At 41.9% G+C, this 11,713-nt stretch overlaps 1 protein-coding gene across 1 annotated transcript; it reads right to left on the reverse strand.

The window, feature by feature from the left end:
- Positions 1–10: 10 nt before the first annotated feature.
- On the reverse strand, positions 11–10,547 carry kdm2ab (lysine (K)-specific demethylase 2Ab). The gene is made up of 23 exons (XM_088292821.1): positions 10,311–10,547; positions 9,871–9,911; positions 8,205–8,343; positions 7,207–7,285; positions 7,072–7,118; positions 6,809–6,987; positions 6,616–6,722; positions 6,385–6,478; positions 6,002–6,155; positions 5,809–5,924; positions 5,481–5,607; positions 5,117–5,394; positions 4,959–5,036; positions 4,515–4,775; positions 4,275–4,403; positions 4,088–4,174; positions 3,762–3,998; positions 3,605–3,634; positions 2,541–3,526; positions 2,277–2,440; positions 2,000–2,146; positions 1,284–1,499; positions 11–1,186 (listed from the first exon to the last, which is right to left on the reverse strand). The coding sequence occupies exons 2-23, from the start codon at positions 9,904–9,906 to the stop codon at positions 1,005–1,007; spliced, it is 3,873 nt and encodes a 1,290-aa protein (XP_088148947.1). The 5' UTR covers positions 9,907–9,911; positions 10,311–10,547; the 3' UTR covers positions 11–1,004.
- Between the last annotated feature and the right edge of the window lie 1,166 nt (positions 10,548–11,713).

Raw genomic sequence — 11,713 nt, forward strand, 5'->3', positions numbered from 1 at the left:
CACAGAAAGATTCGTTGTTTTTTGTTTTTATTTTTCTTGAAAAATACATAAAGTAAAAAAAAAAAAATCTGAAATAATGCTACAAGGATCCCCGTTTTTGAACACCTAAAAGAGGGAAAACATGTACACGCAAGTGCAAAGGAATTATATATATATATATATTTATATATATATATATATATATAATTCCTTTGTAGAGATGAGGCAACAAGAGCTCTCTCTGCCAGGAATTTGTATCAGGGAAAAGTTTTACTTGTTGGGTGCAAAGAAACAGACAATCATATCCCCATTTATGCTCCCTCCCCCAAACAAACAAATTATACAGCTCTACAATGAACGGCATCATATTCCGTGAAAATTTTTAATCCAAGAAAAATATATCAGAGGTGGGGAGAAAGGTTATACCTACATATCCCAAAACAGTTTCTGTACAAAATCAAATAGTTTGGAAATAATAGCACCTGATGTCTCGTGGTCAAAAATGCACCATTGATGTGACACCTACTCCTTGGCTTGTCATTAAACATTTAAGGAACACTGACACCCGCTATCGCCCTCTCGTGGGGTAGGATCTAGTTGCCGTATTGATTAGACTCATTCGTATGTTCATGCATAACTGCAAAGTAAACAGATTTACAACTTAATAGAGACTGTTTCCAAGTTTGACTTTAGTTTAAACAATATCACCCCACAGTTGCTGTGAGTGAAGGAAAAAGGCGTCACCAAAATGGAAGCAAAAGTGACGCTTAAACTTGAAGGAGCTGAAATTTATTGGAGATATGTATTCTACAACAGCTAATTAATGACCTATTTTCTCCCCATCGCTCAAATGGTAAGACAAAAACAAAAATAAAGACTCCTGAGTCTCTTTTTAGGTAAATTGTCCCTTTCACCAACAGCAGATGAGTGAGTAAGCACTCTTGGTGAGGTCCTCACCCCTGCCTAACTGTAGTAGAGGTGGAAATGAAAGTCCTCGCTTTGCCGAGTCATTTTAAAATTCAGCTTTAGGATATCCTCTGGATCAGTTTTTCGTCCGACAGGCAGTAGAGTGTGTTGACTGATAGCTCTGAGATAAAGGACTCGCACGCTTTGCGGGAGACGCCTTTACAGCCTCGCAGGTCGAGTAGTGATATGCAGGACAGGCGGCGGAGATACATCAGACACGTGTCTGTGAGTCTACTGCTCCCTGTAACAGAAACGGACACAGAAGTCATAATTAGAACTGGTGAAATGAAACCATGCATCTGTACTTTCCATTTTAATAACAGCCGTCCGTCTCTTACCTCCCAAGTTGAGTTCTGTTAGTGTGTTCCGGGTGGACGAACCCACCGCAGTCAGCAAGTTGATGGAGTGGTCTGTGAGGCCGTTGCAGTGTGAAAGGTCCAGTTTCGTCAAGTGGGGCATGTGGCGGATCACCAGGCGCAGGGTAGAGTCACTAATGTCCAAGCCAGCAAGTCGCAAACACTGCATGGTCCTCAACTGACTGCGGTTGTCACTGCCTAGAACACCACCGGGAAGGAAATGCGCCAGTTTGAATGCTTCAAGAAACACAAAACGTCTCACAGGTATTGTGAAGGTATCATCACATAAAGTGACATATTTTCAGTCAGAAAAAGGATTGTAAAATATTAATAAACATAACTGTCACATCTTGTTCAAGTGTTTTCAGGTTGATCATTTAGCACGCTGTTAGTTAGTTCAGTGTTAGGAGCTTCTCCATATTCCTGGCAGATGTTTTAGTTTTTGTAGTTGTGTGTAAGACTGTATCCAGTTCAATAAAAGGCTGAGTGTGAGACTGTCACATTGTTTTTTTGTTTTCACGTTACACAAGCGGCAGCTTATCCGAAGCTTGCTCTAATTCCAATTTTGGCTCACAACAAAAATCAATGAAAATAAAAAAAAAATTTATAATTGACCAAGCGACAGCTCACAACTCAAAAAATTCTTACGTTGTGCCACTCAGAAGTGACAATTGTATTGAGGGAAAAAAAATAGACACCTGGAGGAGTGACCAAGTCCCTGATCTGAGCATCTTTGACCCCGTCTGCATACCGCACATCCAGAGTGCGGAGGAGAGGGCAAGCCGAAGAACAGAGCGCTGAAATGGATGTCCAGGAGCAACCTGCCAACATCAGATCCTTCAGACCTAAAAAAAAAAAAAAAAAAAAAAGATTGTAGGTTTACTGACAGCAGATGCTAGCCCTGACATTGTCATGATTGTGTGATGCCATGTTGCTATGTGAGCTTGGCCTTGTTCAATAGGTTATATAAAAGACCTGGAAGGCGGCCAACAAGCCAGCTGAGTTGTTTTTTGGAGATGTTGGTCCAGGATAGATCAAGCGAAGCAGGTTGTCTCTTTATGATGCCCGTTAGCGCTTGAGGCGTGATAGTGCGTTTGATGCTCAGGTCAATCTGCGCCCAAAGTCGCTTATCAAGGCACCTGCAGCGAACATAAACAGTAAAGTATGACTATTTATGGGCAACAAGCTTAAGTCTTATTGTATGCTAAAACTGAAAGCAATCAAATGTCAAACACTTACCATTTGTACCAGTTCTTGCAGACTGCCATACAGACACAGAGATCTGCTCGACTTAAGTAACGGAAGACAGACACCCACACTTCCCTCTCACAATCCGGCCCACTCCCAACTCCTCCCTCCCTGTCAGCTTCAGTGCCTCCCTCCTGCAGGGCAGACAGAGGGATGCAATGGTGTGGAAGCTCAGAGGAGCAAGAAGACGAGGCACCGTTGCTCAGCTTAGCTGCACTGCTTGGCTTTTTTCTTTTGGAGACGTCTTGTCCCTCCATGTGGTGGGATGTGCGTGTGTGTCCACTGCGGGTAATTGCTGACACATGACTGTTGGAATGTTTAGTTGGGTTTCTAATAGGTGGCCTGATGAGGGTTTTGTTGTGGTTGAGCTTTGCCGGTGCAGCAAATTGAGGAGTGATTGCCTCTAGTTTGGGAACAATTGCTGAAGGCTCCCGCTTGTCACTGGTTGGCCTTTGGAGTGTCACTTTAACAAATGAGCCATCAGTGCCCTGCTCCATCTCATTAACGTCATCCTCCGTACCATTTTGGTTGGCGTCTCTCCGCTCTTCCTCTTCTTGGTCTTTGGCTGTTTGTCCACCTTGCCTCGACTCTGGCTGATTCTCTTTATTGCCTGCCCGTCTTCCATTTTGCGCCCTCTCCTCTTCTTCGTCATCAGAGCTGCTGCTGTGAGTGCTGCTGCTGCTACTGTTTTCACTCTCAACTTCTAACCCCTGATGGTAACGACTACCTGTCATTCCTCTACCAGCTCCTCCTCCACGCAGCCTTACCCCTCTCCCCCGCCCTCTACGGGGCTCTCCCTTGGGTTCAAAAGTAAGACCGGAATATGACTGCTGCTGGAGGGACCCAGTCATTCTGGAAGTGTTGGCGTGAGGGGAGCCACTTGGCCATGAGGTGCCCCGACCTCTTCCCTGAGATATTGTGCTCACTGGAGATCGCAGGCGGGACTGTAACCTGGCGCGCTCCATTGCTTGTTTTTGCTACACACGAAAAGAAATATTTACCAACACACATTGCTTTACATATAGGTTTAATGCCAAAGTATATATTGAACTTACTGCAAGAATTTTGCTGCGCTCTAGTTTTATCTGCAAAAATAAAAAAATTAGAGCATTATTCTCACGTTACATTGCACACACGAGTACATTCCTACCACGTTCCAATAATTGCTGATAAATGCAGCAACAATTTTTTCAAAGTATAATTATTGCTAACCCTTTTTTTTAGTCGAAGCTCCAGTAGACTTGCTCTTTTGCGGTTCTGTCTATGCTGCAGTAGCAATTTCTGAGAGGGTGGCGGGGCTGTAGGTCGAGCTGTGGGTTGTGATATGGGTTTGCCACGTCGGCCACGCATTGCCCTTTCGCCTACACCGATACCTTCCCGATAGGCAAGTTTGGACAGGGGCAAGGATGTTGAACCTTCTGATGCTTCACTTTCCTCCTCACTGGAAGACTGTTGAATCAGGAAGAGATGGATCATGTCATTGGTAAAGAGAACATGAGGGTTTATTGATTAGAATGAAAAAGAATCTGAGTACATACCTCTGATTGTGAGCCTTTGCTGTTATAACACCTAGGACATTCCCAAAGGCTTGGCAAATCTGTATTAATTTTCCCCTCCCCAGGATCCTGAGAAAAAGCCATTGAGAGATGCAAACAGGCACCAGATTAAAAAAAATAACCAATCAATCAATTTGTATAAGCTTTACTTTGTTTAAAGCCCACTCACCTTCATGCAACGCCGATGGGTGATTCTTGAACAAACAGAGCACTCCATGAGTGTGTGAGTGCTTGGGTGAGATTCTTCTACTTCCCCTTCTCCACAGATGGCACATCGAGCTGTATTTGGCAAAGCAGGCTACAGAGACAAGAAATGCTTGGTTTGAGCACATTCATTTAAAAAAATAAATAATATTGCGCTTTTATTCAAATCAAAGAGATCCCAGGATCCTCATAAAGACAAACTCACCATGAGACACTGTCTCATGATGCAGCCCTTTTTCATTCTTCCAGGCCCACCAAACTTCCTCATGTCAAGACAGAACTGGCAGTCACCGCACTCTTTCCTGGAGCAGCCAGCGCAAGTCTTGCACCGCACTCGCCGCCGCCTCAAAGCAGAGATGCGCGATCGTTTGTGGGATGTCTGTCCCAATGGTTTGTGGAGGGGAGGGGCCAAGCGAGGACGGTAAAGTGGCGCTGGTGGAGGTGCTGGGGGTTGGTACCATGAAGGCTATTTAAGAGAAAGTGAAAGATTTATTAACTCAATTAGTCTCTCTCACTCAAACACTCACTCACTGCAGTCAGTACAATTATGATTTTAGACACCTTATTGCAATTTAGTTCCCCGTGCATAATACCTGAATGGAATTGTGAGATATTTTGTATAACTTTGTAATCAAAACATTGTACTTACCCTTTTGGGCCACTTGACAATGGGTTCTCCAGTGTAGGACAGCTTAGGGATATCGGCAGCATGCTCTTTCAGAACCGCCTACGCGTGAACAAAGGTGGAGGAAACTATTAATCCCATTTGGCTATGTCGTTATCAGGAGACCTTGGCTAAATACCCACCCTCACGTCTTCTAATAAGGCCGTAGCATTTGCGATCCCAGAAGGGACGCACTTTTTGTTTTCAGGCAATTCCTCCAGCTTCCCCACAAGATTCCACAGCCCCTCAAGCTCAAAGGGTGTCAATATATGCCGTGGTCTGTTAACTTGATCGTTTTCTTCTGTTTGGACTTCTTCGTCTTCAGATTCCTTTAACTTTATTTCAACGTCGCCATCAGTGCCATTGGAGGTACCGTTGCCCGTGTTGGTGTTATCGGTCCCAACGTCAGCTCGAGTCAAGCCTGTAAAAAGACATATCTTCCGCTAAGTATCAAATAGAAAAGATAGTGGCGTAGCAACTTTGACGGCTTGTGTTAGGAATCCTAACCTATGCCAAGGGAGTATTTCTGGAACTCAGGGGTGAGGTGGGAGATCTTTGTCAGGCAGTAGAGGTATCGCTCCAGGACATACCAGCACATCTCGTAGTAAAATGGATAGCGAAACTTGGCTGGGACCTAAAAGGAACAGACCAAACCACATGAGAAAAAAAAATATCCACTTTCCAGAAAAAAAATAGAACTACACTGATAGTTTTTTTTGGTTAGGGTTCATTAGAGATTGCCAAAACATTTACCAGACATTAGTAGTTTTAATAGTGGCAAAAAAAAATTCTTGTCACGTGCCAATTTTGAACATAACACAAACACGCTGCTCACCCGAGTGCGATCTTCAATGCTGTAGATGTTGAGCTGCATGGGAATATTAAAGCTGTGAAGGAAATTCCCCCCAAACACCAGGGTGTCCTCAGGTGTGTACACAGCATGGATCCACCCTGCAATGACCCACAAACGATGGTGATATGCGTCTTTACTCTGTATTGCAGAGTCAGTGTATTTATTAGAGACAAACCTGATGGAATCATGAAAGTGTTGCCCTGCTTGAGCTCTATTCTCTGACAGTCATGACACTTGTCACCCAAGAAAATGTCTCCCTGTTTTCCTGATAAAACCCAGTTCTCATACATTTCCAGGTTCTGAGGACTGGGTGGAATCAACCAGAACACCTGCAGGAGACACAGGTGAAAAGGCATCAGAACAGGACAACCACATCAGCTTAAATCCTTCCACAACTTGCACAAGATAGGACAGAAAAAGGCAAAATATTTAGTTAGATTTTATACTACCAAAAAAATGCACATACACGTGAATGTTATTTTCCTAAAGGCTTAAACAATAGAGGCCCAAGAGATTTAATGAATTTTTCAATTAATGGTTTCAGCCCTAAGCACTAACCTTTCCTCCTCTGAGTATGTGGTACCAGACTGAAGTGCCTCCAAAGTCAATATGGAAATCTGTGAAGCAGCCCTGTACACTCATCAGACAGTACCTATAACACATGAGACAGGGATGAAACATTTAAAAAAATAAAATAAAATATTCAAAAAAGGGATTTTCATGGCAAATGTTGCTGGACTAAAAGAAAGGTGACAATGTTTTTTTTCCTGATGTTTCGGATCAACTTACTTCTGTACTTTAGGATAGTGCATGTCAATGATGGCATTGGTAGAGTCCCTCTGTCTCTCTTTGAGATGGCGGGGCCACATGTTGTCCACCCAGTCAATCAGGTCCACCTGAAATAAGTAATAAGTAGTGTCAGTATAGCACATTTTCTGTTTAAACTTGGATCCATACGGCAGAAAAGCCAGTGGGTTCTTACTGAAGCCGGTCGTTGGACCAAATTCTCCAATCTGGTGTGGCTAAACTCCAAGCTGATAACGTTGTAAAGTTTCTCTCTTTCAGATGGCGGCGTCTCATAGTAGCGCCGCCACTGCGCCATTGACATCTCGATTCCCTTCTGGGTATTCACATCCATCACATCAACGATGCGCCGACTGCCTGTGATAAAACAAACAGGATTTGACTTAGAAAAGGAACCTTCAGTGGAAGGTGTTTAGTGATGGAGAATGGACAGGAACTTACCGACAAACACCTTCACATCGCTCACGCTGAAATCAGAGTCTGGCATTCTGCAAAAGTAAGTGTAAATTAAGCAGTTTTTAATCCACATGTGAACGATTAAGATCTGCCGAAATGTGATGTAATGAGGAAACTAACTGTATTCCAAGGCCTTCATCTTTCTCAAAGATGATGGGGTCCCGCAACCCTTCCCGTTGGATGTACTCAAATGTAAAATCTGTGAGTGAAAAAAAAAGACAAATTAGTCTCATTCATCTTTGAACAAGACAGCAAGAGTTCATGGAAAGCCCTGTCCTAAATGTATAGGCATGAGAGAAATACAACTATCTTTACAAACATGACTGATGAGTGCGTCATAAACTCACACCAACAAAGAGTATGTGCGCCGTGCCATCTGTTGCGGAGTACTTTCATGTGACTACTATTTATGAGTGCATACCTGTTTATGAGATATAGTTCCATGATGGCTAAGACTCTACAGTCCCCTAGCTAGAAATCTGGTCAAATAAGTACAGTAAAATCCCAAATGTCATTTCAGTAGTTCCTGTTTGGTGGCGGCACGGTGGCCGACTGGTTAGCACGATGGCCTCACAGTGAGAGACAGCATCGGGCGTGGGTTCGATCCCGGCTCCGGCCATCCTGTGTGGAGTTTGCATGTTCTCCCCGTGCTTGTGTGGGTTTCCTCCGGGTACTCCGGTTTCCTCCCACATTCCAGAAACATGCATTGTAGGCCGATTGAACACTCTAAATTGCCCCTAGGTATGAGTGTGAGCGCGGATGGTTGTTCGTCTCTGTGTGCCCTGCAATTGGCTGGCAACCAGTTCAGGGTGTCCCCCGCCTACTGCCCGAAGATGGCTGAGATAGGCTCCAGCACCCCCCGCGACCCGAGTGAGGAGAAGCGGTATAGATGATGGATGGATGGATAGTTCCGGTTTGCCTTTAGAGGTTTTAGGATGGAGGCAGTTTGACTGTTGAACTGATTATTTCTTTTAGGAAGTCTCATACGTTTGATCAGTGCTTCTTAGCTAATGGGTAATAAACTGTGCTTTTGTGCAATACGATAGAAAGTACAGAACACTGATGAGCTCAATCGTTTCTAGCTCAACTTATCCGTAAACATAAAACTGAGAGCTCACCTTTCCCCTCCATGTGTTTGACCAAGTCAGAGCCAAACCTGCTGCACTGCAACTTTTCATCCAGGTCAAACATACGTCTCCCTTCGATTTCATCATCAGAGATTCCATCATCCTGGTACCGCCGCCGCGTTCCGGTACGCTGGTAACAAAGAAGAAATATCAATTTTAGCATCTAAATCACGATTTGAAAAAAAAAGTCTTAACACAGAGCAATCTCTATTAACTAAAAAGAACTGAAATAACAAAAATTAAAACTGACTACATTTAGACGCCATCTTTTTCAATTAATTCTAGACATGAGCTTTCAAATATAAATATATAAATAAAAAAATGTAAAAATATACTTAAAAAAAAAAATATATATATATATATATATATATATATATATATATATATATATATATATATATAAGGGCTCGATATTAACTTTTTTTTTTTTTTTTTTTACTTGGAGCACAGTGGCTACTAACCTGAATTTTATGGGCCCAAGTAGAAAAATTAACACACTCTAAAAACTAATTAAAACTGTGTTTTAAACACAGAATTTAAAACGCAATTAAAACTTACAATTTAAAAAAAAAATCACAAACTATTAAAATCTTACAGAATGACTACACAATTTGTGCTTGTAATATAGCTTGATTAAGCCTTAACATCACATCACTTAAGACATTTTTGATATCAGGACAAAGATGGCCAGACAAATTGGCAGCTTGAAATCTATGAGCTGTCTTTATGATGTGCTTGAAGGTTTAAAAAAAACAAAGGAAAAAAAAAACTTTGATTTTTAGAGTCTGTTTCCCAACAATGGTTGCTTGTTTCAAAACATATCTGAGACAATTGCTACAATCTTATAAAACAATCCCTTAATGATACCGTGCCAGAAACAGAAGGAAATTTTTAATTCCGGTTCATGAGGGCACCAAACAATATAGCGCGACAATAGAGCAGGGGTTAATCTTCCACACATTACACCCCTCCCTGCCTCTCACCACATGTAACACTGTTTGGCTAGACAGATGGATCAGGCTCTAAAAAACGCTATCAGATTTCCCCACCCCCACTCCTTTCTTTATGCAAGTAAATTGTACTGCTATTAATGTAACCCCAAGACATCAAAGCTGTACACAAATAAAAGTGCGATATTTTTCATAGAATGGTTCGTGTTTTATTGTCATGTTTGCAATATTTTGTTACAAAAAAATGTCACGGAACTTAAGTTCTAACAGCGTTTTCAACAAATGCTGAGCGGTTCAATAAAAACAGCTGTTCCTTTTAAAATAACTTCTTTAGACTTAAAGTCTACAAAATGTGGCCCATGTACCCAAATGGTAATTTAATAAAATATCAATTACAGGTGGGACATTAGAAAAGAAGCTGGTAGTGGGCGTGAAGAGCTCATAGCAACACTGTCAGGTCAAGACAATGAACTTGACCCTCTCTTGAACCTGAAGTCGTCGAGACACGTTCATTGCTCCGGTTTTTCCACCCACACCACACGAAACAAGAGTTGGACCAGAACCGCAGTCAATTGCCCCACGCATTGAACGAATTTTACGGATCATATTTCGCAGGCGACCGTAAACATGTTTATATCCATCACAAATCGCGATCAGCTGCTTTTGGTGACACAAAACAAGAGTCAGTCAGGAAGCAGTTTACTTACCAGGCGTTTGCTGTATCGCGTATGTGGATCCTCCATAGTGTCTAAACGACAGGCAAAATCTCATGAGAAGCGTGAAAGCAAAAAGTCCAGTGCACTTTAATGTTTTGGCTCTGCTTTGACACTTGGGTTCTTTCTCGTTGTTGAAGCTAGCTACACATCACAGCTAACATTAGCCAACAGTGTTGTTTAAGCCAGGGAGCTAAGGCTAGCATCTCGTCCCAAAGATGCTCAAAAACGAGGAAGTAGCGTCTGTTAATATCGACGAGTGTTGACTAAAGGGGTGTTATTTAAAGAGTGACATTCCGAAAGAACGTTGGTGTTTACGTGGTGTTAATTACACGTCGCTGCGGGCTAGCCTCGTCCCAATGTCTTCGATAAGTGGTTGCGAGCTACCTAGCCGATATTAGCATCGGCAGTTGTGAGCTTTCCAAGCATTTTACCTCTACGTTGGGACGCCGTTTAGTCGCAGCAGCCTGAGTGACGTTTCACAAGAAGAGCGTGGGAAGCTTTTCGGATAAGTTTGTCCCCATGTTACGAGGCCGAAGCACTGACGTATTGTTGTGGTAATTATTATGCCATAAAGTTAGACGGATTCGACGCTCGAGCCGCCATTTTCAGCTGGTCAAACAACACACATATACAACGAACCCAGGAAAAAAAAACAGTTTAACCACACCCCCTACTTAGAACAGTTTTTGGATATATTTGCATAGAGGCCTTCCCATTGGACACAGCCTGTGCTATTTCAGCACGATTAGAAAACGTAGACATACTGGCGCGTTTGATTTGGCCTTCTGTTTGTGCCGTTTAGTAAAATTTCGACGGGTAATCGATTACGCTGGTCAAAATATTTTAACTAAATATCTGAATCAGTGATGCAAGTAAACCTTTCTAGATTATGTTTTTACGATGATTCCGAATATGCGTGCGTGTTTTTATCTAGTACATATTAAAAAAAAAATAATGAGTAATATTCAGTATTTTGTAATAATTATAACTAAGGGTTAGGTTCAGGAACAGGCTTTAAATTACAACGCATGGTAAAATCTGTACTGTGCAGGCTTTTATAAGTCAAACTTAAAAACAAAAAATAAATATTTTTTTCATGTTGATGTTAGAAAAAAATAAAGACTTTTTTTAAAATCAACTTTAAAAATACATTAAAGGATAAATACATCCATCTCTGATTAAAATTTGCTGTCGACCAGTGTAATTAGGACAAATTAGTGTTTTAGGCCACATTTGCTTTAAGGACAGGTGCGGAGGAAATAAGTGGTAACGGCACGGTGACCGACTGATTTGCACAGGTAATGCGGTTGGCTAACAACCTGGGATAGGCTCCAGCATTACCTTTGTGAGGATAAGCGGCTCAGATAATGGATGGATGAATAGTCTGTAACAATTGGAATAATGAATCAAGTTTGTTTTCGAATATTGGTGATTATTCAATTTACAATAAATGAACTAATAATAAATGTCAATGTCAAATGTATATTTTACTAACATTTCATTTTCCATCCATCCATCTTCTTGCATTTATCAGCTGTGGTGTTACCAGGACAGCACCTTTAACAAGTCCAGACTTCCTCTCCCCAGCCACTTCGTCCTGCTCTTCCAGGGGGATTCTAGCCGTTCCCAGGCCAGTTGGGAGACATTCTCTCTCCAGTGTGTCCTGGGTCATCCTGACTTTTTTTTTGACTTGCCTTTGGCAAGTATTTTATTTTATAATGCAGAATAAATAAAAGAACCCAGTGTTTCTCCAACTTTTCAGATAGAGTACCACCTCAAAAAATACTTAGCGCTCCAACTACCACCATCATAATTGACATTAAAATACAGTAAC

The sequence above is a fragment of the Idiotropiscis lumnitzeri genome, chromosome 4 (genome assembly GCF_059441095.1).
Source record: "Idiotropiscis lumnitzeri isolate Australia: NSW breed Sydney's pygmy pipehorse chromosome 4, RoL_Ilum_1.0, whole genome shotgun sequence".
Lineage (NCBI taxonomy): Eukaryota > Metazoa > Chordata > Actinopteri > Syngnathiformes > Syngnathidae > Idiotropiscis > Idiotropiscis lumnitzeri.

Coding starts and splice junctions, on each gene's coding strand:
- kdm2ab (XM_088292821.1), bottom strand. CDS start 9,906: ATGGAGGATCCACATACGCGATACAGCAAACGCCTG. Junction 6,156..6,384: donor ACATACTCAGAGGAGGAAAG/GTTAGTGCTTAG, acceptor TGTCTCCTGCAG/GTGTTCTGGTTGATTCCACC. Junction 1,500..1,999: donor GGACTTGGTCACTCCTCCAG/GTGTCTATTTTT, acceptor GTGGTGTTCTAG/GCAGTGACAACCGCAGTCAG.